General features: G+C 41.9%; 1 protein-coding gene and 1 long non-coding RNA gene across 4 annotated transcripts in view; one reads left to right on the top strand and one right to left on the bottom strand.

Moving 5' to 3' along the window:
• The window catches only part of LOC145442840 (glutathione synthetase-like), a 350056-nt gene that overhangs the window by 24977 nt on the left and 305441 nt on the right, over positions 1 to 19638 (bottom strand). The window contains exon 1 of one of the 3 annotated variants that reach the window (XM_080320863.1): positions 1153 to 1329. The exons of the other annotated variants lie outside the window; for them this stretch is intronic. Within the exon in view, the coding sequence (XP_080176989.1) occupies positions 1153 to 1287 (135 nt within the window). The 5' untranslated portion in view covers positions 1288 to 1329. Of the gene's footprint in view, positions 1 to 1152; positions 1330 to 19638 lie in introns of those variants that run through there. 3 annotated transcript variants of the gene reach the window in all.
• The window catches only part of LOC145442999 (uncharacterized), a 445110-nt gene that overhangs the window by 324603 nt on the left and 100869 nt on the right, over positions 1 to 19638 (top strand). The gene's annotated exons all lie outside the window — the stretch shown is intronic.

The raw sequence follows: 19638 nt of genomic DNA, 5'->3' as shown, positions 1-19638 counted from the left end.
GCAAGCGTATTTGGTTCAACTGATCGTTGTGAATTAGCCTTTTCGGACATGAACTTCATCAAAAACAAACACAGAACACGTCTCACCAATGCACATCTTCAATGCAATGCACTCACTCAGAGTTGCAGTGTCAAGTTACATACCAGAGTACAGCGCACTACTTCATACTGCATGCAGTACCATAGGCTACCCACTGACTGATATATAAACAGGCAACATGATGTCCAGTCCAAAGCGTGACATGATTTATTTTAAAATTTTAGTTTACGGTTGTTGTATAATTTATACAAACATGGTGCGAAATAATTCATGATTTCTCAAAAAATCTTAGTGGCGAGCTAGTTGAAACGAGATGTTTTGATTTAAAATACTCTCTTAGAAGTCTTACCGCAATGTGATTCCTGCCCAGTGCTACGAATGTCAAAGCGGAAATTCAGTCTGGTACGGGTGAACGGCGGGATGGAATTTTGTCTATAATATTGGTAATTGCATATAATGATATTGATTTTTCAACATCTCTCGTACCAAGCGATAAGATTTACTGGCAGAGCTGAAGCAGTAGGTGAATGTAGATAGCAAGCGCATAACTATATTCCGCGCGTATGGACAGTGGACAATTGGCAATTATTGGTTTTGGTCATCATGCGGCGGTTATTTTCGCCCAAGGTTTTATATGGTAACACACTTCGTGAAGTCGCATGTTGGCCGAAACTTTAGAAGTCTTGGTATCGGTCTCGGTAATGATGGTCGCTGAAATGCCAATCTTTCTTATAAATGATGTGTATTTTTTTTTCTCGGGGCGCTCTACTAAAAAGACAACATTTAAGTACAGAAAATTGCGCATGGTTCGATTACTCAAAGAATCGTTAAATGGAAAAAACGCGAATACAGAATGAACATAATTACAACAAGACTTTCATATCTTACGTGGAAAAAGCGGACTTCATAAAGTCAGGATCTTGACTGATCGCATGCATAAGGAAATTGAAGTCTTTTTGTACGGAGATTGCTTGCTCATACAAATTCCTTGGTACTGGAGATGGAGATGGTAAGAGCATGAACGGGACATGTTGAACAACCTAAGAGCCAAAACAAAAGTATGTTTGAGATCTTGATGATATAGTCTGCGACTTTATAAAAGCAGTAACTCACATCGGATGATGTTGGCTTCAATCGTGTTCTCATTACAATTCCATTACAGATGGCATAATCCACAGCATCGAGAACTACTTGGTCAGCAGACCTCTGTTCCAGAAACTGGGAAAGCTTTTTACTAACAGTATCCATCGCCCGGAGAACTAGCTCCAAATCAAGCTGATATACCGGCAATAAGTAACTGAATCAATCTAAAGTAGGGTTACCATATTTAGGGAATCTGAAAAGATGACACTTTTTCAAAATTTTCGGACTTATATTACCGGGGTAAAATCCTGAAAAGATGGTAAATTTTTCCGGACTTTGTGGTAGGTTGACTAAAAAAGGGTCATTTTTCTGGCTCACGTCCCGAAAAACCCGTCGGGCAGTTAGGCCTACTTGGCCGCTGATTTCCTATATATCGGTCAAATTTCCACGCACATTTAACCAAAATTCTCAAAAATATCTCGGTCCAATTTCTACGTACATTCAACCAAAATTCTCAACATTTCTCAAAATCTCAAAAAATACGACATTTAGGCGTCCTGCGAGGACACTTTCAAATAAGTCAAAAAAAGAGGACAAATCCTCTTAAAAGAAGAAACGTGTGAAACGTCCACAATGGACACAATGATCTCCGGAAACCTTGTAATGTTGTACTTTGATTTCTTTCCCAACAACTGCATATAACTGTCAACTTGTCCGTTGCCGAGCAGAGCACAGAATATATCTAGTCCCTTGCTGACGTTCAGAAATATTTCCTGCACTTGCTTTGCCAATTCAATTCTTCACGTCTTCTGGTGGAGAGCCGTCCTGCTCTAGCTCATCTGTGAGGAGATGTGTCGACGGTGGTAGGTAAAGGTGACGCGTCTGCTCGTTTTTTAGGGTTTTTAGATTTTGGTACAAGTGCATCTGGACCGCAGCTGTCATATCATCATCTTTTATGGTCTTTCTTTTTATTTCGGTAACATTATCTTAAGACAGTTTCCTTTTTACGAGAGAGGCCTTTACGTTTTGCAGCATCCGCTATCAAAATTTTTAATATAATTTCTCTATCATCTGTGGACTTTTTCTCCTTTTCAATTAATCTATCAAAAAAACAAAACCATCAAAGAACACGGAAGTCAACTGTGTGACCTGTGTGATTGTGTCCGAGAGGCAGATGTGGAACGAAGTCTCGTCTCTCCAGCGAGCAATACATTTTGCAAGTAGCATGCGACTTCAGAATACAAGCGACCTCCCGGCCAAGAGCTGCAAAATTTCTCTATACTGAATCTGTAGGCTAAAAAGAGCTGATTACATTTGCTCTGGCATAATCAATTTTCATGGCTATATCGTGCATCGAGATAAGCTCAAATAATATTGTACCTGTATGACAACCAAGACACCGTGATTGTTAAAACTGATTAGGGATTAAATAGAACTTGGAAAGCCTAACACTACATAAATAAATATCACAATGCACTGTCTCAAGTAACGAAAAAAGACTAGTTTCTCTGTTAATATCGCATCATTGTTCCACGCGTGAAGTTACCTGAAAATTTTCATCACAATAACACCAATCAATTTTCTCAACATGTAAAACTTGTATTTCAACTCGAATGTGGACAACTGGACATGCTCGATGACTGTCAGATAGCCAACGAGATGCTGTTCCACAATTGAGGTCTGGCATACTCGATGTGAGCGATGTTTTTAATGTATCTCGTCCTGATAATATGGTACATGTAGTTCGACGACGACGCCGCGCGTGTTTTGTAGCGATTTGTCAATCACTCAATTGTACATCCAGGCCCCCATGGCGTTGGCAATAATACGGAAAATCCGATGCTGATGTTTCAGATCAAGCCTACAAACCCACCCCTCATCTAATCGCAACCAACCTCACACCCCAGACTGGAATCGTTGGTTGCTTTCGACAACATGTCGGACATGACAGAGGGATTTCTCTCGTAACTGGAAAGTTTTCGCGCGTGGCGAAAAATTATAAGCGTGACGGAAATTTGTCGGGAAGAATTTCCACTCTCATTTCCAAATCAAAGATTTAGGAGACTGGCCTGTTTTGAACATGACTGACCTTATTGTGCAAACAATCGCAGCAATGCTGTAGAAGTTATCCCACCAGCTTATAGTAAATTGATGCGTTTATAACTGCGGATTCTAAAATTTCTTTTCGGTCCTATTCACATTACTGAACATTTCATCCCGTAACATGACATTCTGAAAGTAGGCCTACCACCAGATGAACAAACTATAAGCTAAACTACGCATGGGACAATTATGTAAAAACGTGCTACGCTATGGCTACGGTAAGTATGATGTACGCCATACGATATACCTTTGTTTTAATTACAGACAAAGTTAAGTGATCTGGGTCAACTGCAACGCTCCGACCTCCGATATCTTGCGAAATACTGTTCGATACGCCGGGCCCCGCCACGTATATTTACCGTATTGTTTTACTATTATCCCTGCCTATTTTGTGGTGATTGGAAGACGGGCGAAGAGAAGACATGCGTGCGTTATACTTGTTTGCACCAAATTACGTAGTGACGAAGTCTTCAGACACAGTTTGTTATTGTTCTTTATTAACCCTTTTGAAATTTGGTCAGTTTTCGCGAAACTGACCATCACTTTTCAATTCATACCGTGACCTCAGCAAGACTTACATTTGGGCTATTTCAGTTTAAAAGTGGGCGGACTATATCCCTCTACCGTTTCCGCCATCGATCGACACGCCAAAACCTGTCTAAGGTTTTTTATAAGACTAAATAAACAAACTTTTTCTCTAAAAAATTTATTTCTTTCTCTCAATTTTCAAGACTGACCCACAAGAAAGCGCCAGAGAGCCAAAAATGATGCATGAGTGCGTAGCCACCGTTGCCTGGTTTCAAACAAGCCGTCAACCATGGCCGTCAACCACGCCGCTCGCCAGTTATCGAAAAATCAAAAATAATGAAAAATTTACATATGGGCGTGGTCAGTAAGTGGTCACAATGGTCAACTTCAAGATCAATACCGAATCGGACCCTTACCGCCCAGTTAATGGCATGAAACAACGTGGTATACTTTCTCTCGTCGTATCCAGCCATTTGCAGGCGTAGTGAACCAGTTTATGACTCATATTCGGTCACGAACTTAACTATGTTCTGGAAAATCACCGAAGCGTGACCACAACTACCAAACCCCTTTAGAATACTCCCTAGAACAAGTTTTGATGTTTGAAACGGTGAAAAATTACACAGAACACCGTACAAGTCGACTTCTGATGTTCTGGCAGAATGTCTGACAAGATTTCCCACTCGGAAAATATCTGGAAATTTTTGGTGATAACCACTTTTTTTTTCTTGCGTATTTTCGGCCGAACTCCTTATGTAAGATCGTCGGTGCTCGAAAATTGTCATGCCTTATACCTTCTAATTAGGTATCATATAAATCAGAAGATTGCTAGCTTTCCCTACGAACAAAAATGAAGCCTCTAGGACGTAGACAAATACAGATATGGCCTGATGAAGTTGATCGATTGCGTATACGCAATCCGATTTTAAAAGGGTTAAATAAAAGATTAAATTATTTATTATGATATATTGGTCTCTTGCACAGATATCTACCTCTCGGTCAGTAATGGCATACAATAGGCTTACCATACGTCCTCTTTTAAGAGGATTTGTCCTCTTTTTTGACTTTTTTGAAAGTGTCCTCGGAGGACGCCCTTTTGTCCTCTTTTTTGAGATTTTGCCCTCTTTTTTGAAAATTGAGGTCAGATATAGAGGAAATTGCGAGTGATATGCCGCAAAATAGCGCAGAAGTGAAGCTCCGGCGGATATTTCGGAGGAAAAGCGGTGATTTCAGCTCTGACCGAAATGAAGACCTTTTTTTTTTTTTTTTTTTTTTTTTCAGTCAACCGACCGCAAAGTGGGAAAAATTCACCGGTTTTTGGGAATTCTACTCCGGTTTTGTATCTTGCAAATTTCTGCAAAAGTGTCCTCTTTTTGCATTTTCAAAATATGGTAAGCCTAGCATACAAATAATATGATCTCGGCACGAGGGCATCGGAGACCAGGGGTGTCAAACACATGGCCGCGAAGCAATTCTGAGAAAATAGAAAATTGCTTGTGATATCCAGCACATTTGTAAGTTGATATTTATCAAGAAGAAAGGCATTCACGCAAATAATCCATCAGGACAGCAAATGCCACATGTTCGTAGGAGACATTATAAGCATCCGACTGCAGTGTTGCGTTCAGACTTGTACAAACTATACTCGATTTTCAAAATGCGCAACTAGAACTAGAACTAGAACTAGCAAATTTTCAAAACTCGCAACTACAACTAGAACTAGAACTAACGACTATTAAATATCGGCAACTAACTAACTAAAACACTACTAACTAAATTTAATTCTGAATCAACTCATTCATTTGTAATTTATTCAAATAAAATAGGCGTTACACATGAACGTTGGTACAATGAAATTACTGAAAAATCAGACGGACAGAACTATTCTGTAATTTGTACAGGATAGACTAAACCATTTTCTGCAACTGTTGATGATTGCAGCGAATCAACATGAGTCGCGAAAATGTTTTTTCGTTGAGTTTTGCCCTCTTCGGTGAATACAAAATCCCAGCATGCGAGAAAGCCCTTTCACTGGGCGCAGATGTCGCAGTCATCCCAAGAAAATCTTTCGCCAAGTTTCGTAATTCTGGCAAGTCGGTCATATTCCGCCAATAGTTTAGCACATTCTGACCCAGGGGTAGTCGCTGTTCCCTGACATACTTTTTCACCTCAGACGGGCCGGATTTAACTTCAAGCGAACGACACTAACTTTGAGGTAGAAAGTTGAAGAGTGAGAGTCTCGGTTTCTTGAGCGTTGGACAGCCGGGATCGAGAAGACGATCCAGTGGAGCTTGTTGACACCTCTGTAGAATTTTAGTTTTCATAGTCTGGCTTACCAACTCTAATTTTCAATGTAAGGGTAGAGCGATCAAACTTACCTTGGCCATGGTCGTACTCGGCTTCTTTGTCTGATGCCAGCTGCCTCCGCGTATCTAACAAGGCCGAAATGTATTCATGCAACGTTGTCACGTCTTCTTCGTTGTCCTACCAGGCTGACTTGAAGCGGGGATCTAGGAACGTTGCCACTTGGTAAACCGGATTTTGTACAAACGGAGCGAGTCTTTCATTGATTTCTTGCTTTAAACAGGCAACGAAATCTGGGCAGTTGTGCGACTTTACTGGAGACATTTGCAGGTTCAGCCCAACCACACAGGCGCAGACTGCTGAAATGGTCACATGCTCGTCACCTTCTACAAAATTCATTGCCTCTGCAAACGGATCTAGAGTCACAACTATTTCATCAATGAACGCAATGTCCATAGACCTTATATAGTCTTATTGGCTTCTCCTTGCGTGCAGTCAGCACCTCAATCGCGCTGTTCAGATTCTGAACTACAGCCCTTTATATGGATTTCAACATTTTCAACGTTGAATTCCACCGAGTTTCGTTTCTTTGGCAGAGATATATCGTCGCAGTGGAATCAAAGTATCTTATGTCCAGTTTTCAAATTTTGAAGCTCCCTTTTTTAAACTTGAAAGAAATAGACTTTTCGAAAATTTTTGTATTTCTTTCAGTCATATCTTAGCCATGGTTATGTCCGTTTCAGTGTATCACAGTTAATCGGGGTCAATATATGGCTGAAAGAAGATGAAAACTTCACTCAAAGTTAATTTTCCCAAAATCTGTAAAATGGACATAAGATACTTTGATTCCACTGCGACGATATGTTCTTACTATGCAATGCAAGAAGGCAGCTGCATGAATGCTTTTTCTCGGAGCCGCGGACAACTTGGACAATTTTAGCACCATATTATGAGCTGCTGAATCCGTATCCTTCGCATTTTTTATAGCATGGATTATACCCAGTTGCATGCTGTGGGCAAAACAGGAAACACATTGCGGTAACATTGACAACAAGTGGTCGTTCTCCAGCTCTATTACATCATCTTGCAGAGGGTCTGAAATATGGGATGCAGTGTCTTCGCCGCTTTCACGATCGTGAGCAGTTCCAGCACTGCTCTCATCATTATCGTAGTAAGCGTCCTGCTTACGGCGTAACTGTAACAATGATTCCCTGAAAGCCTTCAACATGGCACGGTCATTGTCGGATACAACTTTCTTCACCTTCATTTCGACAGTGTACAGTTGAACGATCCGTTCGTAGGCTGCTGCGATATTTTCGGCTGTGTGACGTCCTGAAAACACGTCGCAATTTAGCGTCCGCTTTTGCAGAGCAAATTCGTCATTTATGTAGTGGACAGTCAAGGCAAAAAAACGACACCATCATTCGGTTAGTCCCTAAATCAACCGTAGCGTAACAAGCTTGAACCGATCTCAGATCTTCCCGTATATTTTCCACAATGTGTTGTTCGTGATTTGGTAGCAGCGAAGAGCAAATTGTTCTGTGATCAGGCAGAGAATATTTGGCTCCATCGCATTCATGAGTTCCTTGAATTGAGGGCGATCCACAATGCTCATGGGTAAGCCGTCACAGGCTACTGTGTTGATCAGCAAGTCATTTAGATCAGGGGTGGGCAACCTGCGGCCGTAGAGGCATAATTGTGCGGCCGTGAGCGCATCATGTGAAATGCATGTGCTGATGCCGTGTGTTGATGGATCATATGTTAAATGTATGATAAAACTTATTACGACAATCGAGGGCAGTGGCGGCTCGTGACAATATCGGGTGGTGGGGCAAGGGCTGCGAGCCACTTTTATCAACATGACGTCACAATGGCGTTTTCCAACGTAAAAAAGTAACTTTATGATGGTCACATGAATTTCCCGACAACAGTGATTTTAACGTAGGTGCCGCGAGAGGTTTGCCGGTGAGCCGTGACTTGAAGTGTGGTAAAAAATGTTTTATTCATTTATTTTTAATCAAAGGATTATTTTACAAAATGAACGTGAATTAAGAATCGCCCTATGCCACGAATCAAGTATCAGGTCATCCTTAGTAGCATGCGTTATGATTTCATGGTAGAGTTAGAGATTACGCAAATCGATTGACCCTAATTTTTCTAAGCCCGTCCGAAAGTGTTTCGTACACGATCCTGGTGTGTTACGACCACTGAGCTGGTGGTTACGACCAGAGATGGGCGGATTCCAAAATTTCGGGATCCGAATCTATCCGGATCCGGCTTGCAGTTGGAAATTCAGAGTCCAAAGAAATCCGGCTGGTGAATGTCCAGTTCGGAATCCGAAAAAATCCTGCCAGAACAATGCTAATTAATCATATCACAGCAAAAAAATCCGGCTAAAATCCAACCGTCACCCCAAATTCAAAATCCGGATCCAGTCCGGCCAGGTAAAAAAAACATTGAAATCCTGCTCCGGCTCCAGAACCGGACTGTGGCCATCTCTGGTTACGACCAGGTGATAATAGGCAACCAAAGCGGAGGCACCCGGCGTACGATTGGATCAATAGACTGGACAGTGGACAACTTCTATACCTCTCATTTTCGCTCTAAAGGCAACTGCGTAAACTACGTACGGAGCAAAGATTCAATACGATTCATGTTCGCGCTTGACTTGACCTGACTAATTCCAATGACTAGAACTCGAGAGATTGCGTAAGCCGAACTGGAAAGGTCAACGAGTTCGGACACATACGCAATTGTTATCTCATAGATTGGGCCTGTCATATTGAATCCAGAACATCAATTTGAATGGTCTTTGAAGAACTAAGGACAGCAGCCTCGGAACTTCGGTCTCGGAACAACATAGGACATTTTGGCCTTGAAACTGGAGACTGTGACACAACACATACGGCTTACTGTCTATAAGTCTGCTGCGAAATCGCCGTTGGAAAATATATTAATCAATAAATACATGAATAAAAGCCGTAAACTTAGTATACTGTTACAAGAAATCATCGAGAAGTAGCATACGCAATCTCATAACCCATTCCGGTATGGTACACTATCAAAATCAATACAAACAGACGAACACCGAACTTTGACTAAAATAGATCGAGGAGTAGGCTGATCGAATGATCAGCTGTTAGCCGACATCGAAAATGAAATAGCTATCGCATTTGACAGAAGATTGTAAGCAAATGGTTTGAAGGCCACAATTTCACAGTGAAATGGACATTGGCGAACATAAAATTATGTGAATATTTGAATGCAAACCGAGAATCTTGGTTAGCTGTTTCATGCGATCATCGAGATATACCATTGAAAATATCATCACCGATCTCGTTATGGGAACGCAGACTATAGATTAGCACATACCGACACCGGCTTTTGCGTGAGATCCGCAATGACGTAGGTAGGCTAAGTATCAGATCAGCGCGCATCTCTACCATACTCGACCTCGAAAACGAAATAACTGCCTCAATCATTGAGTGTCAACTTTAAGACTTGGCACCGCGTTCGATACTAAAATCAAGACATACCGTGCAAAAGCTCATGACAGATCTAGGTATGGAACATCGTTAAAATCAATAGAGACCAATAACGGCTTTTGCGTAAATTTGTTAGCGATAAATGAAGAGTCAGCTCTTACTCGACTTTGGAAACGAAATTACCACCCACATAGTTCAGTGACAAACTTAAAACTTGTTACAGCGGTCGATACTAACACTTACCGTGCCAAATGTCATGACCGATCTCGGTATAGAACATCGTCAAAATCAATGGAGACCAATACTGGCTTTCGAGTAAAATCTGTTTGCTGTACTATGTACAATTGTACATGATAGATCAGCACACACTGAACTTCGGAAACGGAATTACTACCCTTATCTTTAAGTAGCAAGCCTGAAACTTGGAGCAGTGTTAAATACTACCTTCACGACATATCATACCAAGTTTCAAGAATTATCATGGTGCGAAACACAGTCAAAATCGACCTATACCAGCAAAGGTCGACTCAACGCATATTACGGTAACCGAGTTCAGATATAGATACGATTGTTACATCACACCTTAGGGGCGACAAGCATATTTGCCCCGGTTGCTCGGCCATTTTACGAATAGGAGAGAGTAAATCACCGTTTCTTTATTGTGCGCGGCTTTGAGAGAATAGATAGTGAAAGCCTGTTATGAGCGCTACCGGGGCAAGCCCCGGCTAGGCATTCTCAAAGCGAAAACACAGAAGAGAATTCGATTTTCGCAGAGACTTCGCTATGTATGGGCATTTGCAAGCGAAAGCACAAGAAGAACGCGGGTTTCGCTGTGATCTCGGTATGTATTGATTGCTGTGCGTCTATAAATGGTTAAATTGTTATTGAACAGAATTTTAGGTGGGGCAATGCCCCAGTTGCCCTATAGGACGAGCCGCCACTGATCGAGGGTATAGTTAAATCAGTGTGCTAAACTCTTTCACTGCATACTCTGTGACTACGTTTCCAGCTGCTTCAAGCGACATAATATGATACTGCAACTTACCGACTAAAAGACGGACCTGCGGGGCTCGTGCCCTTTCGGACCAAACTCACTACAGCTTTACGGAGAAAATGTGTTTTTGGTCCAAAAGTGCACGAGCCCCGTCCTCGTCCGGGATCGTCAATTTCAGATTTGCTTATTAGGCTTCCAGCGGTACGAATATGCGACTATCTCGTCCGTGTGCACCTTATCGAGAGTTGAGGGCACAATAATGGTTGCTAAATGTAGATCTGCTTTCCATCTGTCTGTATTGGAGGAGTCAACTATTATGAAATTGATCAATCTTCATGTATGTGGGCAGAAGGAGTTTCCATACAATCTTAAAATTTTCCATTAACATAAACTGGTAATTGTCTGTGTAACGCCTTCAGTGAATTGGATAATTTTATTTCCAGTCGTCTCTTGTCATGAATACCGGTAAAGCTGACTTTGCCTAGTACCGTTTTCTTATTGCATCGTTACGCCACACTTTGCCAATTTCAGTTAAGTATGAGGACCAAGGACTAAGCTTAGTCAGTCTTGTCACGAAGTCCAAATGTGAGTGACCTATTGGCGATACTGCGATAGGTTGAACCGTAGTTATAAAAGCCTTGGTAAGCGGATAACATTGTGTGGGTGTGGGTGTATTGAGCAAACGGAAAGAGAATACATTGGGACAAAATTTTTTCCTTAGCCCAATTACATTATAAAGTTGGTCTACATCGCATTATGTCCGTAAAACGAAAAAGAACAGTAACAGAGGAGAAAAGGGCATTTAATATCAAATGGGAGTTGGATTATTTGGTACAAGTGCATTTAATACCCAGCTCTACACGAGGAACACTAAATGAAATTCGAGAGAATGGCAGTCAAAGAAGTGTAATGTGACGAAGCATAAAATTTATTCAAGTTTATTTGATCTCATATGGAACAAGTGAATTTAACACCAATAAAATTTGACGTGAAAGCGTAAAAAAAATGGTGGAAATGTGAGGTGGAATAATCTGAACTTGAGGGTATTAATGTAGTGTACGTGTACCGAGGATAATCACTAGGAACTACCAAAAATGACGAGAGGAATAATTTGTCGGCCATTTTAATTGAATCGAAATTTGAACTCGACGCCGCGGCTATATTCAGCGACCTGCGGCAACATTTTTAAATCTGGCCCGATAGAGTGAATATCCGTTAACGCTTGATGTGCGATGCAAATTCAGGAAGTTATGAGGAGTCAAATTTCATAATCGATGCCATATGGCAGGGGTTCTCAACCCGCGGCCCGCAGAGGTTTATTTTGCGGCCCGCGACACCTTTCATCATGAACGCAATTATTACTGACACGATATTGTTACATATTAATTTAGCTGCTTAGCTATCTTATCGCACCGTCTCTGTTTCGTTTGATTACTCATTTTTGATGTGTTCTGGTTCCTTGATATATGCTCGAGTTTAGATTGTTATTGTTTTGAATCTGTATTTGGTTGACTCTGGTTCAAGAGAATCCCGAGTACATTTTGTAAAGAGTGTGTCACTCACCGCGAATGGTTTGAACTGAAACAAGATCAAGGAATGGGAAATTAAACGGCGAACATTGAGTTTGTAACTCTGCGTGGAACAATGAATTTGCTTTCTCAGATATAAATGGAAAACCGATGTGTCACATTTGTCGGAAAACAGTTTTCGTAAGTCGTAACGAAGCGTTGAAGCTTAAAATTGTACCACGACAGTTTCGTCGGAAGTTATACCTATCGCCTGATCTTAGAAAAACGTTGCCAGCTAGGTGTCAAGCCCAGCAATCCATATTTCGAAGAATTGTAAAATTGCCGACGACGTTGCAGACACATCGTTCAAAATTGCTGGGAATATCGCAAAACCCAGAAAATCTGCTAGCTAAGGTGTGATTTCAATAAAATTGTACGAGTATTCGCTGTTTCCGGAATTTAGCAGCAATGACAACACCACCTGACATATTTCGAAGCTATACAGTTGTTTGATTCAACCGTGACCGAATTAGTAACAGCAATGTCAGTCGATCTTCTATCGCATGTTCTGAAACACGTTGCCGCGTAGACTACTTTAGCCTAGCATTGGACGAATTCACCGACTCCACAGACATTGCATAGCTAATTATCTGGGTGCATTTTATCAGAGTGGACATATTTGCAGAGATGCTGGCCCGGAAAACGTGGGAGGGTGACCAGCGGAAAACATCAACTTGACAAAGCTAACTTATGTGACTAATGGTGCAGCCCTCCGCTATGGAATGAAAAGAGAAGGGTTTTGCTCAGAAATGACCCCAAACGCCAGACTTCTTATATCACTGAGAACTCAATGTGATATTGGCCTCTGTTACGAAAAAGTGACCGTAATTTCATACATACATACTCGCTCACGCTTTGAAGCAGAGAGTTCGGTTCTCCGGTGGAAGGGTTGAAGGCCCGCATACGACTGGTAAATAGGCTACAGTAGCCTTAATTTCATTGTAGCCCACAAATACATGGTAATAATGTCCTGCGGCCCGCAGCGTCTTTTGCCGTTAAAATGCGGCCCGTTATACAAGAGAAGTTGAGAACCCCTGCCATATGGTAACTAAAATGAGATGCGAAGAACTATCGTTGCAGCAAAGTTGACCAAATTAATGTGACCTGTAGTTGTATTTTTTGACCCGTTTAAACTCCGCAAATTTGTGACTATTTAGTGAAAGAAAACATGAAGTTAACTCGACGTTGAATTCCCAGCCGGTCAAGATTCATCGCTAAGCCAATCACAACCCAGGCGTTTGGTAACGCGATAATTATAATACGGGTATGCTGTTGAAAGTAGTCCAATGAATTCACCTCAGGAAAATCGACAGTTGTCCGGGATTCTAAACTCGCACTATATTCGGATGATCAACTTCGTGTGTTAGCAATCGTGGGCATATGATGTCGCATGTATTTGACACAACGCGCAAGAATATATGTATTCTGATTTCGCCCGTACAAGGAAGATACAATAATCGCCAAATTATTCGTGCGGTACTCTCTATATGCTACGTACGCACATGAGCGATGGCGTAATCGCTAGATTGGATGTTCTGAAGCTTGTATTGCACACGACAAAATGGGCGGTCTATATCTACTTTACAGGGAACGGGCTCATGTAATACATGTACGGCCCTGGGGCAGATTATAAACTGGTACTGCACCGGGTCCGGGCTAACTTACATCATAAAATTGGATAACTGAGCACTGAGCAGGCAACGGTCAATCTCACCGACCCCAAATTGCTAACCACCTGCGGGATAATAATGGGCGCTAGAACCGCGTTATATTTTAATTAAAATGGGAAAAACCGGCGTCTTTATGTATAAAGTGCAAGTCGTGGTTTGGTTAATACGCTTAGATTGGGTGCGCGAACTTCGAGTTCTCAGTCGTATTGGTAGTGGGCTCTGTTGCATGAATATCATCTGTGGGCTACTGATTCTTGTCGGTTCTATACACATTGTACCAGCTTGATGTCACGGGTCAACGCTTGATCTATAATTAACACCGTGCAGTGCATGGCATTGAGTTATGCCGTGAAATGTTGATGCGGCGCGAGACTTGCGGTGGCGCGAGTTCTGAGTTTGTTCAAGTAGATTTATAGAGCGGACTTTTTCGGGCGTAATCACATCGCGGATCGAATTTCGAACCATCAGGTTTGTAATCCTGGTGACAGAGGTCGCGGCAATGTGGCCATATTTGGGAGTGACAGTCCTGAACTTCAAAGGTGCCAAGGTACAAATTCTCATAATGGATGCCACATACTGCGAAATTGGCAGTAGATATCTGATGTGAGCCAACTACACTGGGTTGCTGGTTGGTTGCGCAACATGAAATAACGATATTGCCATATGTTTGCTGTATAATAAACCCGCGTGAACCTACTGCCACTTCCTGACTAGGAGTTTCGAGAACAATTGATCTAGGGTAACTGAAATATAATGAACCCACGCCCAGCTACGTATCTCATGCGCCCGGTATAATTCTGTAAAAAAAACTATTTGGCATTTATTTATTCCTTCGAGGAGCTTCTTGGAAGTACAGAACTTCAATATACAATTAAATAGTATATTCATATTGAAATGAACCCGAATATTTTTGGCTGACACTCGTCAGGGGAAATCGAGGCAAACCGAAAGGAATATACCCCTTGCTCCAGTAACCAGAAATGTCAACTGTAAGGCAACACTTTTCGTCATAAAGGCAGGGGTGTTTCACAAATTTTGACCAAATGCAAGTGAAACGATCTTCGCATTGCGACATTGCCTCTGACGTGAATCTTGTGCGCCGTTAGTGATGCGTGCAAATAATCTAAAAGACCCTGATTTACGAACAACGCTTGGCCTAGTTATATCCTGAGAATAGCGTAAGGAATGACCCAGTGGTAGATAAAAGATCCATGAACTTGCTATGCCTCAATATAAAGTAAAAAGAACAATCGTTAAGGCATATGTTATCAATTTATGTGCTGTAATCAAGTTTAGGAAAACCTCGAATGAACTTTGTGTGCGCAAAATGAAACAACAGCGCCCGCCGGCGGCCTAAAGGAATAGGTAAGCGATTGGGGTCCTTTTGATAAAAAGGGAGGACTGACTGACTGACGAATGAACAACTTGCGCACGAAGTCATCATCATCATCGTTATCATCATCATCATTTGAGTGACTCGTAGTCATTAATAAAGCTAAAAAAGACAAGCTCTCGCACAAGTAGTGATGATTGACAGCTCTTGGAGCCAAAAAACAATCGGACAATGAGCACGGCTGGTCCACGAACTGTGACTCATAAAAGAATAAAGAAAGAAATAACTCTCCAGGAACTGGGCCCGAAACTGATAACCAGCTGTGGGCGAAAAAATGTTAGTTTGTTTTTGAATCAGAAATGCATATAAGCAGCCTCAAATCAGCATCTATCCAGTCCGATTTTTGGACTCCAACACGACGCAGATGAGTTGAAGCTTAGGAAGAACGCATGCTACGCGCGGGACTGCAGCTGGCATCCTTGCACCGAGGTTACGTTAAAGATCAGACGAATGGGTTGAGTACTTCAGAAATATTTTGTGTCCCATGTAGCGGTGGCTAAACGTAGTTGCAGTCATGGAAAGTTGGAGCTTTGCCCGGGTATCTACGCGCTTGAAGTAGTGCGCACCAAGTCGCTTTGTTCTTGCACCCTGCAAAGAGAAAATTTAGTACACCAAATATGATCCCGATTGTAAAAAGCCGGCCTGTGTTTTCTTTGGATACCATTTCGATTGTCATTGATCATAATGGTCCTTTCAGTTTGAATTCGAGCCCCTGGGCTCGCAGATACGAGCGGCCCATGATGGAGGTTACGGGCACAGCTTGCGGGCCATATCTAGCAATAGCTCACTCTGGGGTTGCTGTGGAAACCCCGCCAAGTTTCGCCATAACAAGATTTTAAAACTACAAATTACGGCCGGCATAAAGGCGACCTGGTTGGCATGTATGGAGTTGTGAGTTTTTTTCCGTATCGAACGCAAGATACTATCATAAGTAATTTTGATTTCTCCGAAGGTTGTAAGATTCTCGTTTGTGGAAACCCGTCGAAGGGGACCCACTTGAGATTAATATATTAATATCCCTATTATTAATGCCGCGGCCGCAGCACCTCCAAGACTTGGGAGAGAGACCTGCGAGCATGTCCGAATTGGGGCCTCTGGATAGAACAGGAAGGCGTGAAATGGTAAAATAATTAATTGGTTAAGGTAGGCTGCCGTTTGTCAAGTGTGGGAATGTGTCTGATTTAGTGAATGCTAATTATTGCTTTTCAATAACCTTTTTTGGCGATTACTGTCAACAGGTACCCGGGATCATCAATGTCCGAATATTATTATGCAGGCTTATCCTGGAAGACTAGGCTGGGAAATGCGCGGGGTCCCGCTTAGAGGTGTTGCGTTCACTACGGCGATTTACGAGCGCGGCCGAGCAGACCTTACACTAAGTAAGGAATATGAACCTGCCACCCGGTGGGTTCGTATCAGCTTCAAATCGGAAGTAAGTCAGGTTGAATAAAATAATTACGGCACGTTTTTGGCGGCTGGCAACCTCCAGACGGGCGATTAGTCCCTGGAGCAAAGCCTTCATTGCGAGCTTGTGGACAAATTCGAGCGGCACGATGGGCTGGGCCCTTATTGTCTCGAGTTCAAGATGGGCTTTGTTCCGAAGCGTAGTTAGTTAGCAAATAAGTTAGGCAGGAGTAATCCCAATTTAGACGATTGCTCTTATGGCAATCCGTGGGCCCAGGGACAGTAACTCGCCTCGGTAGCGGGAAGCCTTACGCCTACGCAAATAGGTGCAGTAGGATCCACAGAGCTGGCATTGCATAGCCGCTCGCAGGACCATTGTACATACCGAGCGAGTTCTAGGCTACGGCCTGGGGAAATTTTGTAGAGCGGAGATAGTATAGATAGGCGAAATCAAGGAACGTAACGCCCCAAGTTCGATACGAACCCTAAAATCCACAAGGGTGGAATAGCAACCTAGTAACACAGGGGCGGCCAATCCGTGGCCCGTGATAGGGTTTTGAGTGACCCGTGAGGTAATTTGCGAAATCAGTAATAACTGCACAGATTGTGAACTTACTAGGCCAACTGAAATTGACTAGTCTGGCCGCAACTGTTGATACGTAATGATTGAGGTATCAGTTAGCCGATCATATTTTGGTAGATCTCCGTACACTAAAGTGGAATAATTTGCGATAGGTTTATCAAAAGTAAAAATTTACTACACGCTTTGCGCAACATGTTGTCGCTCGATTTTTTGCTTTTAATAAGGTTACCTCTTCGTAAAAATGAAAGAACGCCTAATATCAAAGTGAGCCGAACTGCATTTGCGATTACGAGATAGAGTGTTCCCCGCCGTTTGCGCTCACAGAAGGACCGTCGGCTATGAAACCCAGGCCTGGTCGAGGCTTTCGATAATAATATGTCAAGGCGCCGAATAGTCCATCCCTTTCAAACTGGCCCGCGACATAGTAATTAGTTATCACTAGAATGCGACCCGCCGTTTCATAATGAGATTCAATCTGCAGTGCAGCACTGCATAAAAAAATGCGGCATTGCTACGGTATAATAGTAACCTACATCGTCGAAATCAATTACGCTATGCCTACACGAGTGTATGAACTGAGAAATGAAATGGAAACTTCCCTCCAAAACACAAATATCGCCGACGTATAATCTTGTAATCGAAAATGGGTATCTCATCTTGCTTGCCTGGTACATTTAACGTCACATCTGAATAAATTTAATTTGCAACTCCAGGGGGAAAACAACTAAGCGCGTGGGAGGTTGAGGCCAGGGCTGTGGAGTCGGTGAATTTTACCACCGACTCCGGCTCCGACTCCGACTCCACACATTTTCAATATACCGACTCCGACTCCTGAGTCTTTAAACGTACCGACTCCGACTCCTGGGTCTTTAAACGTACCGACTCCGACTCCCGACTCCGACTCCAGCATTATTACCAATTTAATTCGAAAATTATATGCCACATTGTCGGTTGAATGACTGTGATACAACCATTAAAAATATGCAAACCTATGATTAACGGTGGCATCGTAAATTGTTTAATTGTGGCACAGCTCGAATTATCCACTATGCAATTAACATGAAGGAAATATTTTCTAAATATCCTTCATTTTTCAAGTTTTTATAACATGGACTCTCTAATATCCTGAAATATATGAATCATTCAAATACGGCGGATATCCAATCCTGTATAATAAAAATGTAGATAAAAAATTCAAGTGTAGCTCTTGTGTATGAGTCGTCAGCAACTAATAAAGAGATTGAACTTACTAATTTTGCCATTGCACACTATCCTGATTACAAGCACACACACTTTTACTACTAATAGACATTGTTCATAAATGGAATTTCGTTGAGTAGTCAAAGACGATAGCCTATGTCTAGTCTACATGTAATTAATCAAGTATTCGGGGATAGGGAATTGCCGTCTTCTTAATCATTTGTTCGACCCAAACAGCTAAGCTACACTACAAATATTTTTAATTTTGTCAAGTGGGAAGCATCGTTTGGTCATATTTACATCATTTTTACAATTTTACAAAACCAGCCGATGCATTTGCTCTGCCACAGTATCACGGTATAATTCCAAAAATTGCATGAATTTTGACTGGATCGCGGAAACGCATTTTGCGATTTCCTTCCCCTGTGCAACTGAGTTGTAATTTGCAAGTAATGTCTAATTTTATCTATATCAGCTGTGGGCAAATTTTTCGGCCAAAGAAACACATGAGATTTACTAACCATTGCGCGGGCAACTGGAATGTTGATAACCTTTTTATAGTCGTCCGATAGGACCGAACCGAATTAGGTAACATTGCAAACAAGACTTATATTAATACGCCCTAAAATTGATAACAATATGTCATGCAACTGTGCAGTGTGCAATCAGGCCCTGATCGCGAGATAATAACTGAATTTTATCAATAAATATGTTGCTAACATACATTGGGGGTCGCATCTGTATACCACTGGGCTCATTTGGCAAGGACAGGAATATTCGACGTTTAGACACAGCAAAATCAACGGTATCAGTGAACATGCCTCTATCATTTTGCACAAATGTTTTGTCGACGATCTCGCTGCGAGTGCACAAGCGAAGCTGCATGTTGGACGACACATTATCTCCTAATTGCGAATATAGTTAGACTCAATTCTGTGAATAATATGTATTTACAATTTTCCGAAGGGGGCTCAAATACTGAATGCATGAAATCTAGTGACAATGAATCATGCGAAGTACCGAGACAAATTTCAAGTCAAATAGATCTGGTATGAAATATTCTATTTTATGGTCATATATGAAGATCTGGGATAATTGTGACTGGCCCCTGGATACGTGAATGCGTCAGAACTGTTCTTTTAGTCATCATCAAATTTCGCGGTCATGCTAATCAAATTTTTGTTGGCCTTGCAATTGTACCTGATGTCATAAATAATTTCGAGAATTACCTCGCAGGCCACACCTAACCTTCGCGTGTGCCAAATTGGGCCTGCGTGTCACGGG

This window comes from Botryllus schlosseri, chromosome 7 (genome assembly GCF_051294905.1).
Source record: "Botryllus schlosseri isolate E-star chromosome 7, Bs_hap1, whole genome shotgun sequence".
Lineage (NCBI taxonomy): Eukaryota > Metazoa > Chordata > Ascidiacea > Stolidobranchia > Styelidae > Botryllus > Botryllus schlosseri.
The sequence above is the reverse complement of the archived record's forward strand: the minus strand, read 5'-3'. Positions and strand labels throughout refer to the sequence as shown.